The 20,421-nt window shown below is 41.7% G+C and overlaps 1 protein-coding gene and 1 long non-coding RNA gene across 3 annotated transcripts in view; one reads left to right on the forward strand and one right to left on the reverse strand.

The window, feature by feature from the left end:
• Positions 1-1,429, reverse strand: part of ABHD5 (abhydrolase domain containing 5, lysophosphatidic acid acyltransferase) — a 32,037-nt gene extending 30,608 nt beyond the window's left edge. The window contains exon 1 of the mRNA XM_068935538.1: positions 1,217-1,429. Coding sequence (XP_068791639.1) covers positions 1,217-1,401 — 185 coding nt within the window. The 5' untranslated portion in view covers positions 1,402-1,429. The remainder of the gene's footprint in view (positions 1-1,216) is intronic.
• LOC138066344 (uncharacterized) lies at positions 663-20,199 on the forward strand. Of its 2 annotated transcripts, none has more exons than XR_011139701.1 (4): positions 663-806; positions 4,455-7,902; positions 13,209-13,474; positions 20,125-20,199. It is a non-coding gene; the product is annotated as an uncharacterized lncRNA (long non-coding RNA). The 2 variants fall into 2 exon arrangements; XR_011139702.1 differs by lacking the exon at positions 20,125-20,199 and adding an exon at positions 19,002-19,567.
• The last annotated feature ends 222 nt before the right edge of the window (positions 20,200-20,421 follow it).

The raw sequence follows: 20,421 nt of genomic DNA on the forward strand, positions 1-20,421 counted from the left end.
GATTAATAGCTATAATGAAGACACATATTGAGCGTGTGAGTCAGTAGTTACAAACAAATATTAGGGATATCAAATGTACATTAAGAACAGGGCAGGGCAATGTATAGCAGGGGAGTTAGTTTGGTCGATGAGATTGTCTTGGGACACTGAAAAGAACGAAAAGTTTAGTGAAGGCAGCTGAAGACGAGGTAGGTATACAGTATTAAAAAGGGGGAAAGTCAGAGCAAGAGTAAATAGGTTAATGCACATTGTAAAGATGTGCTTTCATCCCCACCTTGTATCGAGGATTACAGAGAAGAATAATAGTAGAGCAGCAGAGAGACTGAAAAACTTTACTGCCTGCTCTGCATCTAAGTGAAAGAATAATAGTAGAGTGGCAGAGAGACTGAAAAACTTTACTGCCTGCTCTGCATCTAAGTGAACATACTGAACGTAGAGAATGAGAAGGTAGGATATTTGCACGTACAGGTAAAGTTGCAAACACACACAAAAGCATAGGGCATCTGTATATACAGATGTGCGCACAGAGGAGACTGGGGTGCAAAGAAAGGGGGGATAAAATTAATGTGCATATACACTGAGGCAAGGCAGTTCATGAAACGCGCATGCATCTATGCAGGCGGGAGCGCGGTTACAGAAGCCAGGCCAGGAACGGTGAAGTTTACGCACAGATGTTGAAGCAGCAGTCACATAAGGCTTGCGTGTGCCCAGCGGCGAAATCACACTGGCGACGGCCTGCGAAAGGACGTGTCTGCCCGTGAAAGGGGAAGACACGGCAGGGCTTCGCAAGAGAGAGGACGGCACGGGTGCGTATGTGCACGAGGGGTGCTCGGCAGGCGCGGGGAGGACGCGAGGGACCGGGCAGGAGCAGCCGGCGAGGCAGCGGGGCGGGAGGCCCTGGCCGAGGCTGCGGGGGGCCCCGCGCGCCACAGCCGCCGCCGCCAGCGCCGGGGCGGCAGCGGCGGCCGGTAACCGGCACCGGCACCGCGGGGCGGCAGGCCGCAGCCTCCCGCGGCGCCCCGGGAACCGGGGCACGGCGCATACAGATACGCAGCTGTGTGCAGACGTAAACCCGTGTATAAACACGCACCTGGGAGAAACCTACAGCCACAGGCAGGGCCGGGTGGGCGCCTATAGGCGCCGCGTGCCCCCTCCCGCCCAGGGCGCCTATATAGGGAGGACGAGGGTCACCCTCAGGGCAGCGCCCTTCACTCACCCTTCGCTGGGGGCCTCCTCCTCGGCCATGGCGGCGGGGCGGCGAGCGAGAGCGGGCGGCGAGGCGGCGGCGGCGGCGGCCGGCAGCGCAGCGAGGGACAGCGCGACCGCGGCGGCACCGGCCATCACGGGGCCCGCCCGCCCGCCGGTCGCCTGCGTCATCCCCGCAGCGGCCGCCCACACCATAGAGCGGGGAGGCTGCCAGCGGCTAGAGCGCCCCGGCGCCGGTCGGGGGGGGGCAGGGCAGAGTCGCGCCGCGCCGCGCCGCGCCGCGCGTCCTGCCCTGCCAACCGTCGCCCTTCGCCCGCGGGCGGGGGGCAGGGTGCCCGCGCGCCGCGGCGTGGCGTGGCCGTTGGGGCGGCCGTTGGCGCGCGCAAGCTGGGGCGGGTAGGGGTGTGGTGAGGGGGCAGGGACATGGCGCCGGCTGCCTGCCGCAGCGCCGTGTGTGTGTTTATGTGTGTGCGCGCTTGCGGGGGACCCCGGGTGAAGGGTGGACAGCACACGCCGCCCAGAGGGGAGGGCACGGGCTCTTGCCATGCGAAAGCGGTTTTGCTGGCGTTTCAAGCTGGGCTTCTGGGCCCACGGTGCCTGCACGACCTAGCCTGATCCTGAGATAAAAGCCTAGGTTACTAACGAAGACGTCTACCTCTTGTGAAGAAAGGCTAGACAGAGGGTGAAATCTTGCCTGGGTTAATGCTCTGTCGCGGCGGGTCAGCCACATCATCCGTAGAAGCGTTTCTGAACTGTGAATGTTAAGCCTCCAAGAGAAATATGGGTACATAGCTACTGAGTGATTATATTTCCCATTGCTACCTCGCTAGTTAATAACTGTATAGTAGGCAAGAGCCTGAACTTTGGAAAATGACATTAGATACTGAAAGCTCCTTTTGAAAGTTGACAAGTAATGCAAGAGAGGTGGCAATACCCAAACCAACGTCTCCTTTCCCTCCACAAACTGAGCTCGTTCACCAGCTTGTTTAGCAACAACAGCACTGGATTTTCAGGTTGCTAGTTCTGTGTTTGATTTTCTATGTAAGAAACATAGGATTATTTCTGAATGTAGCTTAAATAGTATCAGTCCTCAAGACAATTATGAAATAAACATGTAGAACGCCTATTGTGTGTTCACATTTTCAAGTATTTTGAAAGACTTGTACGTACTTTGAACGAAAGTTTGCCCATACCTATGGAGAGGAGAATGCTGAGGGAAAGGGATATACTTGATCTAGGCAGTGTTCAGTGTCACAGGTCGTATTACTATTCAGTTATGTAAGAACTGCATCCATAGTGAACAATAACTAATCCTCAAGTAAGGCAGTAAGATGCACTGAGTGTAAACAGTGGTAAGTTTTTAAGTCTTGCATTTCTTCTGAAGTTTACCACTGAGCTGAAGCACTTTAGAAGAACAGATGCTATCTGATGGAAGATTTTTATTTAGCTTTCTGAAATCCTTTGATAAAATGCATAATATTAATTTGGTAATAGCAGATTCTTCACAGCTAAAATTATTCTATAACAACAGCGATTGTTCAGATTACACAGCTTCAGCTAAAGTTTGTTTGGCTGTGTCACAATGCTTCAGTAATCTAACGTTTCTCGGGATAGTTTATTTTTTATTTGCCTGAAATATTTTATTTACAGAAAATATGAATATCTAGGAATGTAGAAGTATATGATCACAGGCAAACATTTGCAGTGATACTCTCTGGAATTTGCTAACAGCCTGAAACAATAGCTTTGAATGCTGTGATTCTTTCTACTTATTATTCCATTGAAATTAATATTGAAAACTTCATAATCAGTATTTAGGCCCTACTCCTGGAGCACACAAATGTTTAGATACAGTTTTCTCTGTGATTTCATTGCAGCAGCACTCCCAAAAGCACTAATTGGTTACATGTGTTTAAGAGTGTAAGTGTACGAGTAACTTTTCTCTTTTAAGAGTTCCTCTTTCTCTATTACTTTCTTAGCCTTTGATAGAAATAGCTCAGTTTTTCTATACTTGATTTGATTACATGGTTAAATTAGTTATACTTCTGTGCATGAAAAAATCTCTTGAGATAATGCTGATAGAAGAAAGAGGAATGTCAGTTGGCTGATGCTGCAGTGTAAAAGAAAGACAGCTATATCATAATGAGAAGCAAGTACTTCAGATGAATTTTCTCATTTTGATATTTTAGAGAAATTTCTAGACACTGCAAATATTATCTCTTTGACTGTAGGGAAAGGATCCCTACCACTGTTTAGTCTCCCACTTCAGTAATAAGACTCTATATTGATTTTTAGTGGGACTTTATTGGGTTAGCTTAATATCATTCTCTTTAATAAGAAGTATGTTACCCAATGTTGCTATATGAGCCTGAATTTTATTTCCAGATCCCATCGTCAAGCATGGATAAGTTTAAAAAAGAAAGACTTTTCTGTCTCACAGTGACAAAATAAGAAGAGATGCCTGCTCACTGTTGTTATCCTTTGTTACATTTTTCCAAGACAAACATTTTTTCCTGATAGCATCAGAAGAAAAAACAAGTTCCTTTGGCTGGGAGAAGAAGAATGATCCAGGTGGCCTCACATATCCCCCTTGTTCTAGATTGAGATAAAGAGTCAATTTTTGTGCTAGAAAGGCTCCAGATGACATTACAGAATTTTCACTGTCAGAACCATCTTGCTTACTCTGGATTTCAAACAGTAACTTTGAGACCATCAGTGTTAGAACTCAGTGTACAGATAACTACCATTTTTTATCTGAGATCTGGAGTTGTACTATTGCCTATGTAAATATTCCTCAAATACACAGAATTTCCATATTATACATATTACACTTTAAATGCTACTTTTGACCTACAGAAGAAGTAGCTACTTGTCAGTTAGAGTCTGTGACTTAATGAAGCATGAAAGGAGAGCACAAGTACTTATCACCCACACTTTTAATAACAAAATATTTTTATGATGACCCACTTAGCTTGCTGCTTCTCACAAATAGCGTGCTAAAATCAGCATAAAGCAGGCTGACTTGGCCAAGTGTCTACAAGCTAAGCGGAAAGGGGCTTTTATGATTGGTGTTTATATGAAAGGAACATCATATACTGTGCCTATTCTGATTTGGTAGCAGCAACGAAGATAGCACCCCAGCTCGCAAGCAAAGGGACTCACACCAATTGCATTCTTGTGGTGCATCAGCAGGCATGTAGTTAACTGCCACACAGCCTCTGCAAGCCCTTTGTTTTCTGCTCCCACAGGTCCTTCTCTGAGTGTCTACCCCACACGTTCTCCATCTTCTACTTCAGGCATAACTTCCAGCTGAAGGTTTAAGCCTTGCACCCCAGGTAGCCCTGCATGAGAAGGAGAACCACCTGATTCTGAGATTTTGCTGCAGCTGAGGGTAACAAGCAAAACACAAAATTAAACTGGTTGGTCGGTTCCTGTTCACAATAGCAAGAGGACCCTGAAGCCCTCATTGTATACCCCTATGAGCCTAGCTGTCTCTGGGAGGGCTTGGCTTATCTTGCTTGCTCCTTCAGGAGAAGAGCCTGACACAGTGAGCTGCAGGCTCAGCTGCAGGTGCTGGAGCTAGCTAAGCCTGAATGGAAACCCAAATGGCTGCTGGAGGACTTGTCTCCCTCTGGACATATAAATGAGGAAGTTATGTTCCTAGTGTGACTGCTCTATATTATCCTGTTCCACAGCCATATTTAGGTGTGGAAGTCTTGAGCTACTTGGAGGTCCTCCTTCATGTGAATTTTGCCAGCATCTTCCACACGACTTGTCTCTGCCTCTGGTAAACGTAAGCAGGCTGTTCCTACAGATATCCAAAGTCCTGGGAGCTGTAAGTGAGGTTGGTGGAGTGGAAGTCCATCTCTGACAGAAGGCTAGTGTTCTCTGATGATTACTGTGTCTGAGGCCTGCCTTGCATGGGGAAACAGTCTGTCTCAGCATCTTGTACCTTCACCTTCCTGCTTTGCAGGAGGGCAGGTTGCCTGGTAACCCTTCCAAGACTCATGTCTGATCCTGCCATGGGAGCAGGTTGTCTGTGAACTGGGAAACCTTCCAGACTGTGGCCAGGACAGTAAGGGGACACTACTTGGGGTGGATGGTTGGGGCTAACAAATGTCTTTATAAGCCTCGCACTTGAACAAAAGAGGAGAGTCTGAAAAGTCATAAGGAAAGATTGGGGATCATGCTGGCTGCTTCAGGGTCATGTCATGTCATGTAAGCACAGTAAATAGCAATCCTAACTGAGTCGCTATTTACAAAATCGGAGTGTGTTTGCATTCAGAGCACCTATAGCACCATTTTGAAACAGCCCCCACGGCAGTTGCAGTAGGAATTTGTGTAACCAAGTGCAAGAGTTGGCTGTGGGGAGGCTAAAAGAAGTCAAAGTGCTCCAAGAAGCAAGTGAACTGCACAGAGCGGTAGTTTGATGTCTTCATTGACTGGCAGCAGCTGAAGCCATGACATGCTATGTTGCTGGCCAGATCTTCCATCTTGTCGTACTTGGCTATTGTAGAGCACATGACTCAGATGTGATTAACCTGAAATTCCCTCCGGGATACCAGAGTGGCTGGAGAGAGACAAGATCTCGTGTTTTCAGGTGGGTGGAAGGGCACTCCCATTGAGTACTGTGTCTGCCTGGGTCATATGTGCAGGCTGCCAGAGCCAGTGCTGATACTATGTTCAGCTGCATCAGACTGTGTGTCATCTAAGCAGGGTCCCCTGTGCCACTAACTTCTGTTTTCTTTTACTAAGCAGCCTGAATATGATTACCCACATGAACATAGGAGCTGGAGATGTGAATCTTCCATGGTTTCTGGTGAGGTGCACACATATCAAGGAGGTTATTCTAGTTTGATTATAAACAATAAAAAGCAACTAGCTGAACTGGTCAGGGTGGACATTAGATGAGACTGTCCATGAAGTAGCAGAGCTAGTGATCTGCACAGCTGAAACGAGGAGTAGGATCAAAATCCATGAAATTCAGGAAGGGAAGCTTCAATGAACTTGGAGAAATGGAAGGTAGGGGTCCTCTGGGAAGCGTGGGGTTATTCTTCCCTAGATGCAGGACCCTGCACTTGCCTTTGTTGAACTTCGTGAGGGTGCTCTTTGCCCACTTCTGCAGCCTGTACAGGTCCCTCTGGATGGCAGCACAGCCTTCTGGTGTATCAAACAGATTATATATTAATCAAATTAATTTCAAGTCCTAGAAAAATATTAGAACAAATACAAAATATTTGCACCTCCTAGAAAAATAACCTAGGGATGAGTAACAGTCAACAAGAAATCAAGTCTCACAGCTGATTACCTTTATGACAAAACGACATACCTTGTGGTCAGAGGAGAGCTGTGATTCCCATACGCAAATGAGTTCAGTATGGTCTACCTTGATCTACAACTTGGCACGTGCAAACTTTGTTGGAAAACCAGAGTAACAGTGTGGTTCTCTATCAAAATGGAAACGTGTGTTATCAAGTGGGATTCCACAGATCCAGAATCTGGTGCTACTCATTAGTGACCTGAAGGATGCTTATAAAAGGGGAAATGCTTATTGAATTCCCAGATGTATCAGGCTGCATAGGAGTAAGCATGTTGGAGGACAGGGACAGAATACAGAATTATCTCAACAGATTAGAAATATGAAAAAATGGGAAGCTATTCAACAGAAACAGCTGCAAACCTAGGCAAGAATAATCAGCTGATGGAGAAAACTGGTTAGGTAGCAGTTCTGTACAATAGTATCTCAGGCTTTGAGTGGTCACAGACTGGGTGTGAGTCAACAATGTTTTGTTATTGCACAAATAGATAAGCGCCCTGCTGGGATGTATTGTGAGGATTATAGTCTGCAAGACTTGGCAAGTGATCCTGCTTTGCTCAGCAATTGTAAAGCTGTTTGAGTATGGTGTCTAGTTTTGGGTATTGCATGTCAAGGATGTGGGCCACCTGGAGAGCGCCTAGATGAGAGCAGCCAGAATGACAAGGGGCCTAGAGGAAATACACAATGATTTTGGATTGGTTGACTTAGGAAAGAAAAGACTGACTGGGAGAATAACAGTCCACTGATATGTGAAAAGTTATCACTGAGATGGGGAATAACGTTTTCTGTGTCGGTCATGGGCAAAAATTGCAGCAAGGAGATTTTGGGTCAGACAGGACAAACTAAGATACAAGGGGCATGATCAGGCTCTGTCGTTGGAGGTCTTTAAGAACAGGCTTTGTAAATATACTCCATCATGGGTATTGAGGCAGGGAGGCTGAATAGGTGGCTTCTTTCAGTCCTATGTTCCTCTGGCTGTTAATGTCATTAAGGCCAGTTGTGGCTGCAAAGCGGATTGGGTACAGTACAGCCATCTCCCCATCACATGTCCTGGAGTGGTTGTCACTCCAGTTGATGCTAGATGGAGGGTTTCAGCTCCCTAAAATCCTCCTCCTAATCCTGCTCCTAATTAATTCATCTATGAAACAAGAGTGCCACTTCTCTGGTGTAATCCTTATCTCATCCTAACTCTGTTGGTTGTAAATAAAAACTTGTGCAATGTTTTGGGGTTTTCTTTTTCCATGGAGCTACATCTTTTTTTTTTTTTTTTTTTTTTACTTCAAAATTCATGTTGTAATACAAAATTGGCCAACAATCTGCAAACATCTGCCGTGGGCAAAGGAGGAGGAAGTGTCTTGTGGGTATGTACTTCATATCTGGTAAGTGCCGAACCTGACAATTTCCGGGCATTACTCTTGAGAAATAATTTCATGTTGTATTTTTTTTTTGTCTTAAAAATATGATTTTTCATACTTCTCTATATTTGAAATAAAAAAAAATTCTTAATATGCCATTAACCAAATTCATAAAAATAACTTATATTGTTTTCCAGCCATATTCAATCCTAGTAATTTATGTAAACTGTACGTGTAAAGAATAATAACATTACTAATGAAACCTATTGCTTTATGTAAGTATGCGTCAATAAAATATTGAAAACAATATTTAAAGTTAGTCAGCATAACTTATTTAAAGTTAGTCAGCATAACCAAACAATTTTGGTTTGGTTACAATTTTGTAATTGTTTATTCTTTTGAGTGATACATCATTAGGGCTCAGTAAGGCCAAAACAAAATATTTGCTATTTGTTCTGATTCTAGCTAGTAGAAAATAGCAGTAGTAAGTACCAGCAGAGAGGGAAATACTTCGCTCCTTGGTGTTTGGCCATTTTTAATATAATGATCACTTTTGTAAGGCAGTGTCATGATGAGTGAATGCTTAAACTCAATTTTAAAATGTATTGGCTTTTTCCTGCTTTTTAACCTCTGTTGCTTACCAGGATCAGCCTTGCAATTTTTTTTTAAATTGGGGAGCCTAGAGGCAGAGAACCAAATTATCTCTGTGTTGCAGTGTTGCAGGAATATACACAAAGCCCGATTTCCCTGGAAAGAGGAAGAATCAAACGAGGCAAATTCTTTGCTCGCAGTGCTTTCCTTTGCCTTTCTCTCAGGGTCATACAAACGTTGCTCCCCTTGATCTCTCTGTGGCTGTTTTTTCCCTACTTTTTCTGTTTGCTTTCTGGGTGCTTAAGACACAGATACACACTGCCCTTCCAAACAATACTCAACCTTTGCATTTGCATTCAAACCACAGGACTACCCTTTACACAACATGGCTCAGTTCCTACCCCAATCTTGTGGTGCTTGTTTTGATTTTAGCTAGTGGTTTTTACTGTGCCAGTTATTGATACATAAAGGCAAATTTCGCATGATTAGAAAGTCCATTGTCTTCAGCAAAGCCTAGAGGTCAAAGTCAATGATTACTCCTAGAGAGAGCAAACCTACAGAATGAAGTTATATTACTAAATATATATATATATATGTATTTATATAATCTTGGTGTTCCAAGTCTAGTGGCATATGGCAGCATGTATGTTGCATTTGTGGCTTTTTTTCCTCTGGATGCAAACATGCTACCACTTCTGAAGGATAAGTGCTCTATTTCTGCCACTGGTATTTCCTGCAAGTCTTCAAGAGAAGGCTGCCTTCAGAGCTGCTGCAGCACATAGCAACAAAATGGCACTGCTGTGGTCTGAGCAAGGCAGGGACCCCTGGATCACAGGTCCTGCTGAGTCTTGAGCTAGGTGGAAGGAAAGGACAAGTGACCCTGTTACTCACAGAGGCAGGCATTTGCTTTTGTGGATGTCAAGGTCTCTTAAGCTCCAGCTGAGCTCTGAATTCAGCTACCCAGCAACTATTACCTGTCATGGCTGCATGATCTGCATCTGTGTTGGGCAGGGCATCCAGGCTCACTGTGAGCTTCAAGTTCAGAGCTTGTCCAGAGATGGGAAAACCTGCAGTTCAACGGTGGAAGAAACGGCTTCTGTGAATGGCAGAGTTTGTGTCTCTGAGGAGGTCACAGAAACTCCACTGTTACAACAAATACCATCCATGATTGATCAAAGATTTAGCAAGACACAAAGTCTATGAACCTGAATAGAAATCCCTCAAGAAAGGGGCAAAATATCATTTTTCCTAGCTGGCTGTGAAGCAGAACTATTCCTGGTGCAGTGTTAGCACATCTGTGCCTCAGCTAGCTCTCACTCACACATCAAGGTAAGCTCCTTGGTGAACAAGTTCTGCAGCTGCACTGACTAGCTCCAAAGAGGATGCCAAAGGCAGCTGTGGCCACACCTTTTCATTAAATCAAAGACAGGACTCTGCATGATCCAGGGGAGTTTTGTCATTGACCTAATTAGGATCAAAAGCAAATCCTAATGGCTGCCAGCAGGACCCCATAATGTCAGTAGCAGTTTGCCCTTGCACTTTTGTACGAACTTCTTATCACATCCTGGCTTCCATCTGCATGTAAAAGACCCAACCAGCTTGAGTTTTTATCAAGCTTCTAGAATAAAGCTGATCAAAAGTAAAATACTGGCCCAAAATCTGCCTTGAATTATTTTATGTTTCATACGAATTTAACTCCACCGTCATGGAACTTCTTTTCAGTTTCATTGCTGCGAGTGAGAGCAGAGATTTTGCCTCTAATGTCTTTCAGCTTCATAAGATGTTCTGATCAGGAATCTTTTAATTTCTTCTGTTTTTCTTGATGTTGAAATAATTTCACTAACCCTTCTTCATCTTTGCTGCTGAATATACATTTGATTACTAAATTTAGTGCTTCTCTTCACATGACCTATGTCTTTTGAATCTTAATGTTGTTGCTTGGATACGCTTCCCTTTTCTAAGTGAGGCACTTGGTTTCATCTTGCATTCTTCTGTGCTTTGGGCAAAACAAATGGATTGTTACTGAATATTTTTTCAGGTTCTTTAACGTATTTGATTTGTCTGACACCTTTGTTTCAGCAGAGCTTTATCTTTGCGGATCTGAACTGGTATTGCTTCTGTGGTTATATATATAGTATATCTTGAATAGCATAGACTAGCTAGCTATTCTTGCTTGCTGTTATAATCAATTACAAAAAATTACACCAAAAAAATGGCCAACCCCTAGATAACTTATGGGAATACTAATATTTGCAGGTAGATAAATAGATATTTAATTTCCTTTTAGTATGTGGATTCTTTTTCTGTTTTAGTCTTTGGCTAGTAAAAGTGGATAAAATAAGGAATAAATTAAAGCATTTTCATTTGTGCTGAGGTTTCCTTACTCCTGCATGCAGTTTTGCTCATACCATTTTGAAAAAGGTATAGTAGAACAGGAAAAAGTTGAAGAAAGGATAACAGAGACTTTCAGAAGTCAAGACTAGCTACCATGTGTAGAGAAGTTAAATAGGCTAGAATTCTTGACCCTGGAAGAGTGATGACTGAGAGCAGATCAAGAGAAATCTTTAAAATAATGGATGGCATGGAAAGGTAAACAAGGAACAATCATTCCCTTTTTCTCACCATACAAGAATTAGGAGCATCCTGTGAATCATGTAACAGATGTGAAACAATCAGAAAGAAGTACTTTTTCATGTGACACAAATTGTGGAACATGATGGTGTTTGGAGATTGAGGAGCCAACACTACAAAAAGGAGAGTAGTTAGGGTAATGAATGGAAGATGTCCGTTGGTGGCCTTTGAAGATAGTGGCCAGATGCAAACCCCAGCTCAAGAAATCCTTCAGTCACTGATTGCTGGAAGCTGGAAAAATGTACAGCAGGAAGGATGAGGGTGTCATTAGATTTTTGTATTTTTGTGTGGGTTGTTTTGAAAACAATTCTTTACTGTGAGGGTGGCTGAACCTTGGAACAAGTTGCCCAGAGGGACAGTGGAGAGTTATTCAGAACCCAACCGGCTATGGTCCTGGGCAACCTGTTCTAGCTGACCCTACTTGGTCCCAGCTAACCCCAACTATTCTGTGATTCTGTATTCTGATTTACATCATGTGCTGCCTAGCCTATGCTACTGCATCTGCATTGCTACTTATAACTGTGCTAACTGGATTAAAGATGTCACACGTATGCCTCTCTATGCTACAGGTACACCTTTGTTTTACTGTGTAGGGTTTGAGACATGTAGAGCAATTCTGAGAAGAAAGAAAAATTTTAAGGTTTACTCTTGTCAAAACATTCCATATACTGGTAGGTAGCTGAGTAACTGACTGAGTACTGAGAATGTTCTTTGTAGGCAAGCCCAAAGTTTTATTAGAATTTGTATGGTTGGTGAAATAATATGTTCTTTACCATGAAGAATTTAGAGTTTGAGAGCAGTAATTGACAGTGACATGTTTTGGAAGCACATGCCTGAAATGAATTATGTACTTGGACATTCTATTTATTAACAGAATTATCAAAATGCACTGGTATGACTAAATTATTGTATGCTGTGTGAAAGAAAATTAATAAATACTTTGCTTGTTAACAGTCAAAATGAGAATCAGGGGGTGGACTAGATGATCTCCAGAGGTCCCTTCCAACCTTAACCGTTCTGTGATTCTGTGATTCTGTGTTCATATATTGGAAACTGGCAGGACCTCTAAAACTAGGAGCTCAATTGAGCTGCCTAAACATAGGTGTGGAGTACTATTTTAATTGCTATGTAATATCTCTCCTGGCCTCCACCTGCTGCTTCAGAAAGCTGCAGGTCTATCATCAGTCTTTTGTTGCACCTGCCAATCTTCTGCATATGTCTTTGATACTCAAGGGTGTGTCAAGTGGCACTAGGTGATTTCTATGAATGGCAGCTGAAAGGTCTCCTAGGAAGCTCTTGCTGACAGTCCTTAGCATTGTACTATCAGGAGCAGAAAAGAGAAATAACCTCATCTGGGGAATGAATAGACACCTCTGTAGATGTGTCAGAAGTCTAAGGCACAGCCCCCGAAAGATAGGTTTAAACTCTAGCTACATAAATTGCACTCATTGGAGTCAATACAAGTAAATTACATTAAAAAAACAGGTTTATATGTGTTTGCAAGAGCAGATTCTACATTGTTGTATGTCTTCAGAATGTTGTCCAGGTACATCTATTCGATTTGCTTGATTTGGGTTTTAAATATGGAAGAAACTTTAAGAAAGGTCAGTTAGATATTAATGGATTGTTTTTCCTGATCTTTTTAGGAACTATCATTTCTTTACCACTTTCTTCCCCATTAAAATAGGTTTGGATACTGTTGAGATTGTGCTGTACCAAATGTATGTATACATTTAGAACAGCAAATAAATGTATATGACATCTGAAATAATAAAAAGTATTTTGGTGAACTATCTTTATCATCCACTGTGCACTGTACTGAATATTGGCACATAGTGAATAAATCAACAGTTAAACATAACTATCCCATGACAAACAAATGGAAAAAAATTAAGTAAACTGCCAGTACAGACCTAGGTGCAAAATCCAGGAAGATGTTCGTATCTAGAATAACCTGCAAAATCACCATCAATCCAAAAATCATTAAAATAATATTACATAAATAATACTACAACTCACCATAAGAACTCTGCACTTTGTTTAATCTGTGTTAATATTTTTGGAAAACTATTCTTTTAATGTTGTTTTTCCTGATTGTTATCGAACAGCATTGCTTTGGTCCTACAACAAAATCCGGGGGGTATAATGAAACCTCACGAAAGACCATAGAACTAAATGAGGCTCAGATGTAGCCTGTCCAGAATGCTGACTGGAAAGCCTGGATTAGAGACTGGAATCTTTATTCTTAGCAAGAAGTTATTGGCCTGACTCTGCTTCCATTAAAATCAACACAAGGAGCCACAGTCTTTCATTATTATTTCTAATTTATTCTGTGGCCAAGCCTAGGGCTCAACCAATCCAGGAGTTCTTTGAGGTAAGCACTATATGTTTTCACAGCACAAAATGCCTTTCACTTTTGAATCTTAAAGTCCTCTTTAAAAATGTCAGATGAAAAAGGGATGTGTGTTTGATACGTTGAGGATTACTTTGTTAATGAGGAAGGAAAAAAACAATGTATCTGATAACTCAGTGTTGCTTCCTATCAACAGTTGGCTAAGCAAGGGCTATGGAGAACCTAAGTATATTTACAATGTGTCTCTCTTCTGGCTAGGTGATGCTGATATCTGTAGTCTTGCAGTATACTCTGTCAATGTTGCCAAGTGGATCATTACTTGGAGTGAAAGGCACTGCAATTACATCATCTAATATTGTCATTACTCTTCCTAATATTACCATTTCCTAATCCTCCTAGTTTTAAGAAGTATTTGAGAGTCCAGAATGTTTCAGGTTAGGGTGTCTCGAACCTAGATTAGGGTGAGTTTCAAACTACTCTGGATGGATACATCTCTGCAACTGCATAAATTCTCAGTGGTTTCAGGGTACACGACCTTATTAAGCAGGAACAGGCCCAGAATAACCTGTTGTATTAGTTGTTGCACAGATCCGCATTTCCAGCAGGTCCTACCTATCTGGCACTTGGAAAACCATCTCCCTAAATATGCTTGTTATATGCCACGAACAAAGATTTATTTCCTTCCAGCCCTGACCGCCAGCCGTTTGTAAATGTTTGAGGGAGCATCTTGACTGTGCGTGTTACTTGTGCTCTTATACTGATGTTGTGTCTGCTTGTGGACACATGAATCCCTCTCACTTTAGTCAGGAGGTAGGATTTCAGTCCAGACAAGCTGGCTCGCTGGGACACAAGACCAGCCCTGCTTGCTGCGCTCACTTGGGTTATTAAGCTGCCGGCTTTGGAGTGACAACAAATGAAATCTTTTGAGTGCTGACGGTTGCCGTTACTTCCCAGCATTCTCATCATGTGTCCAGAAGAGCAGACAAGTTCTCCCACATTTAAGTGGGAAAGATTCATAGCTATTGTTGCAGGTGTGGATTTAGTGAAGAAAATAATGGAGGATTTAATGCTCCTAACCCTCAGCATTAGCCTCCATCTCCTGGCTCCCTGCTGTAGTATCAGGAGCTGGTGCTATTAGTATAGCACTGTGGCTGCTCTCTGATTCTTTAGTCCTATGTGCCTGGAAGGAAGTTGTAGCTTTCTCTAACAGCCAAAAAACTTATGCCTCTTTGCCTGCACTGCTGGTCCACCCTGCTGTGTGTGCCACCCAGGGGGCTGCCAACCTTATAGGACCTCTGGGGGAGTATAACCCATAGGGCCAGGGTATGTGCCTCCCATGCATGCCTTGACACAGACAAGAGAAGCCTCCATCCATCTCTATAGTGCGATAACAGGGGATTATGTTCCCAGCAGTGCTAGTGCCTCACACACAGTGCTAGGTGAGACTACTGTGATTCACATAAAGTTTTAAATATACCCAGTTGCACCTAGGCTGGACTGAGATTGCCTGTACCTGAATGCCAGTCACTCTTACTAACTCTGAAGTGAACACAGACTCTTGGTTGTATAACATAACACCAAAATACTGTTTTTTTCCTAAAAAAGAAAGAAAACCCAAACAGATCTTTCACTCTATGCTTTGGTTTCAGTGCATGCCTTCATATCCCCTAGGAAAAAGACTCTTAAGGGCAATATTAATTGTTAATCTTTTCATGACTTTCACTTGACTTGACATTTGTTTTTAAGAATAGAGAATCCTTTTTTAATTTAATTTTTTTGCTTGGCTTATTTCACTATAGAGCTAGCAAGAGGGAGTAGTTCCTTCTATGGCTCAAAATGGGGCAAATAATATATTCTTCCTCAGTTCTATTTTGACAAACACTAGACATCTGCTTCAGAAGGAACTAAATGAGAAAAGAAATAGGATTCCTGTTTTCTCTCACATTGCTTTTCTAATTGCTGATTGGAGATGATTTTCACTAGGATAAAGACTTTTTAAAATTAGGTTTGATACATCTGAGTGTGCTTTAAATCAGATTATAGAATTATACACTGCAGAACTAAAAGTAAATTCAGTGATCTTGATAAGATCACAAATTTCTGTACAGACACAGAGTACTAAATTTTAAGTGAACCACTTGATATTATTAATGATAACGTACTAGCTCCTAATAAGTTAGACTTTATAGAAAACATTTTTAAATTTACAAATATTATGTCTTTTGTATTTCTGAATGTATCGCCAAAGCAGACAGGTTAGGTTTCAGTTTCACTGAAAATGCCTAGTGTTACCCTGAATTCACAGAATAGACCATGTATCCCTGTTACTCATGTTCAGAATATTTGATAATAGCATTGGATTTAAACCATGTGGATTTAAGTGGTGAAGAACAATACCAGACTTTGGATTCAAGAAGAAACTAGCTAGATACCAATGTATATGTTGAACTAGATCAGTATATGCAGTCTTTTAACAGTAGCATACACACAGCTCTTTGTTCTGTCACTGCTTTGCTTGCTAGCCCTGCAGAGAGCTCAGAAGTGAAAGGAGAATTTCTCTTTTGACTCATTCAGTTTTACTTTATCAGCCAGTATTACTCTATGGACTGATTTGCAGTGTTTCACTGGCTATTTCAAATGGTACTATTTTCATTAGTTTAATATTTTGCTCTTGGTGTTGTTGGGTTTTAAGGGAACAGGTTGCATAATTTTGCAAAGTCCAGTGATCACATTTATGTTTTGTAGAAGAGTGACGAATGATTTATTCAAGACTTGCAATTTTTATTTCTGTTTTGGAGTCTGGGATAAATAAATGCCCAATTGTGTCTAGCAGTTGGGGGTCATCTGAAAATGGAGAAGGGAAAGTTATGCTATTGAGTACATAGATATGGTGTGTAAACTAGACTGACACTGATAACAGTGGCAGGCTTGGGTCCTTAGAAATAGAAATTAACGGAAATAGGATATCTATAGTTTAATGGATTTAACTAGTTTCATCATCATTTTCCAAGCAGTGGTGAGAACAGGCAAATGAAGTAGTAAATGAATAGTAAATGTAATGTTAATAGATATTAAGTATAAAAATAAATTATATACCAACTTGCAAATGTATAATACAACACAGCAGTGTATACTGTATGAAAGGGAAACAGAGCTCATAGTCTTTAGATTTAAAGCTGTTGGACAGCTGTCAAATTTTTGATTATTTGGCCAGTATGCCAAACATACTGGCAGTATGCCAGTGCTATGTCCCTTGCCTAACTGAATAAGCCAATGTATTTCCCTAGAGAAATCAATTCATGACAGCTTGAAGAATCAGCTATAAAAACTTTACACAACTCATCTTTTCATAGTCAAGAGCTCCATAAAAGCCCAATTCCCAAATTATACTTAAAGTTACTTAAAAGTTAAAAAAAAAAAAAAGACTAAAATAGACCCCATACAGTGAAGATGAAGTATTAGCATTTTATATAGATACTTTCATGAAGTTGCCTGCAAGAACATATGAAAAATTTCATGAAGCACAGTGAGAACTACAGTGTGCACCACTGGCCTAATTTGAAATGGATGACAGTACTCTGGCTGCTCACTGCTTTGGTTTGACTTAAAATATTGTACTGCGGTTGTTAGCAGCTGAACACAGTCAGGATCAAGGGGTGGAAGACAACTGGGACCATTAGCTTCTTAAGCCCTCCCAGGACCATTCCCAGTCCTAATTCAGAGTCCTCAAAGTAGGACCATATGGGAATAATTCATTATTTCATTATCTTTGGGGAGCAATACTGTGAAGGTAGTTGCTGGAAGGTCTTTTACTGAACACTAACTTCCTGAACTTGCCTCTCCTAAACCTTGGTTAAGCTCTTTCCCTTATAATCATAACTCAGCAGCCTAGTTAAAAGTTAGTATCCCTTTCCTTTCAGTTCCTAAATCCAGGTAGAGATATTGTTAAAATAGCTCTTTGAAAAATCTAATCTACTGAAATGCTCCATCAGATGGGGCAGTCAAGGACCTCTGCAAGGCACAGCCCTAGTCATACTATTGTGGCTTACTGGGCCCAATCTGTGTATGTTTTCTTAAAATGCATCAGGTTCCGCTATCTAATAACTGATAGTGATTAACCAATTGGCTGGTCAGTACTATTTCTAGCCAATGACTAACAAATAAACCAAGGATGTCCTGCCCAGGTGGAATCAACTTTGATTCTTGATGACTTTTAATTCACTTCCCTTGATTTCATGTATAAATCAAGATTAACATATTATGCAGATGTTTTGAGAGTGGTTTCTCTCTCCTCTTCCAGGCTTAGGCAGGTTGGTCCTTCTTTCATGCTGTTTCCATTTTGCTTGATGAAAGGCAGGTTTTTTCTGCTCATAGCCTTCTGCTGACAACTTAGTCTGAGAATAGATACTTTTGGGATAAAGCTAGATGTCTCTGGTTAGCTAGACCCACTGGGATATGAAAGAGATGTAGCTTCCTTGTACCTTGCAGATTATCATTGAACAACTTCATTGCTCAGTGCTTATGAAACAAAACTTCCACACTTTGACCTCAAGCAATGTTTGGACTGCCTGAACATGTTTATGTGGAAATTCCTGGCAAGACATGAAAATTATGCCAAATGTGACTGGAAAAATAATTTCCCCTTGATTTCCAAGAAGAGTAAACATGTTTTAATAGTGCTTACTACACTGTTGGAAAGATCCTGTATAATCTCCCTGAAAGCACAATTGCAAAATGTGACATGTTAGCCTGACAAATACACTAATTTTAACTTAATTACAAAAAAATTAATTAATTACCATGTTAATCTTAAACTTCCGGTGTCCCATCATCCATTTTAGACTCAGACCAATAGGGCAGTAGCTTGTGAATGTAACAGCATATTTTCCTGTCAGCCTCTTTTTTACCTTTAAGATGACACAATGTTACAGTAAGCCTCAAAACCTAGGTATTGGTAAATCTTAAGAGAATGATTATTTTATATGTGGCCTCAGATAAGAGCCAAGATTAATCTCATTTATGTGATTACATGGTTGTCATACCACATATATGTCTATATGTATTTGAAATACAAGACTCAGTGTATGGAAAGGCATTTATCCTGTGCCAGCTCTTGCTCTCACCTAGCCTCTCTTTCTGCTGTTTTAAACCACTAAATTGCAACAAAGCAACACAAGTCAAAAAAGGGTAGTGTGCTGTGGAGCTGGTAAATTGAAAGAGCTCAGGGTGAGTGAGATCTGTTGAGCTGCAGAGCTGGTACAAGTATGGGGCAGAGCCATCGAGCTGCCAATGAGGGCACAAGGAAAAGGAAATGGGGATGTTGGAGTGGGAGTGAGATGTCACACTTTTAGTAGCAGTGAGCTGCCGCATGGGCTCAGCTGCCACTTGAACTATACCCAAAATGTGAACATAGTTTCAACCAGTTATAGAAGACAATTGGCAATTAATAGTGCAGTGGAACTATTAGAATAAAAAAATCCTCTGCTCTTGAAATTTTGATAGATTCTTTTTTCTTTTTTCTTTTTTTTTCCTTTCTGCCTTACTACAGCTTATCTATTATGCTGTGGTTACAGCCTACTTTGTGACTGGCAGAGAGACCATGAGAATGCTATAATCAGCTAACAGAATCACAAGACTGGGCTACGGAGTCACTCATGGATACATGCTTGGGATATCGCTTAAGCTATAGTTACAGTAGAGTTTGCAGTTTAGGGTGGGCATTTAAAGACCTGATTGATCTTAAAACTAGCTAACTCTCCTAATAAAATAGTTTAGTTTACTACAACACTGTGCTGGCACAAAATAATTTACTCTGTGCCATTATGGTCAGACTGCTTCCATTGTCTGTGCCAGCTCTAGTGCCTCTGATTACTTGGTAGACACCCGCCATCTACTTATGAATCCTATTTTTCTTTTGTGAACATGAGATTATACTCTAACCTCTTAGAAAGTAATTGATAGTGTGACAGTAAGAATTCATAGCACAGCAAGAATGTGACACCTAGTGGACAGACTCTATTCGGGAATCACAGAATCACAGAATCACAGAATCGTTTAGGTTGGAAGGGACCTCTGGAGATCATCTAGTCCAACCTCCCTGCTCGAGGAGGGTCCTCTAGAGCATATTTCCCAGATCACATCCAGACGGGTTTTGAACATCTCCAGCGAGGGAGACTCCACTACCTCTCTGGGCAACCTGTTCCAATGCTCTGTCACCCTCACAGGGAAGAAGTTTTTTCTCAGGTTCAGATGGAACTTCCTGTGGTTCAGTTTCTGCCCATTGCCTCTTGTCCTGTTGCTGGGCACCACGGAGAAGAGGCTGGCCTCATCCTCTTGACGCTCCCCCTTCAGATACTTGTACACGTTGATGAGATCGCCTCTCAGTCTTCTCTTCTCCAGGCTGAACAGGCCCAGCTCTTGCAGTCTTTCTTCATAGGAGAGGTGCTCCAGCCCTCTAATCTTGGAAAGGTGATAAAATTGTCAAGGAATACTGGCATTAAATGACCCTATCAAGTGTAACAATTAATTGCTACCAGCAAAGACATTGATCTTGGATGATTCTATGCACAAAGTCGAAGTAATTAGATAATGGAAATTCCCCTCTGGAGGCTCAGAAGTGAGAAAGGTGTCAGAAATCATTTTAAAAGGAGTTTTTTGTTAACCACTGGCAGAATGAAGATGTCAGGCCAAGATGGCCAGAGGGCTCCTGAAAGACCAGGACCAAAGCCTGTGAATAAACTGAGGATACTGAGGAGATGCACTGGAACTGGAGATTTCCTACATGTAAAACTCAAGAATAAAGTGCACTTAAAAAAACCCTTTTATTTAGCCTATGTTTCTCTTATTGCCATGTTATCTTTGCAGGAAATGAGAGTTTTCACAACCAGAGATACTTAGTGATGAAAAATATATGCTTAGGCAACTGGGAGCCAGACAAGACTGAGACACAGTTTAATAAGTCTGACTAA

This window comes from Struthio camelus, chromosome 2, assembly GCF_040807025.1.
Source record: "Struthio camelus isolate bStrCam1 chromosome 2, bStrCam1.hap1, whole genome shotgun sequence".
Lineage (NCBI taxonomy): Eukaryota > Metazoa > Chordata > Aves > Struthioniformes > Struthionidae > Struthio > Struthio camelus.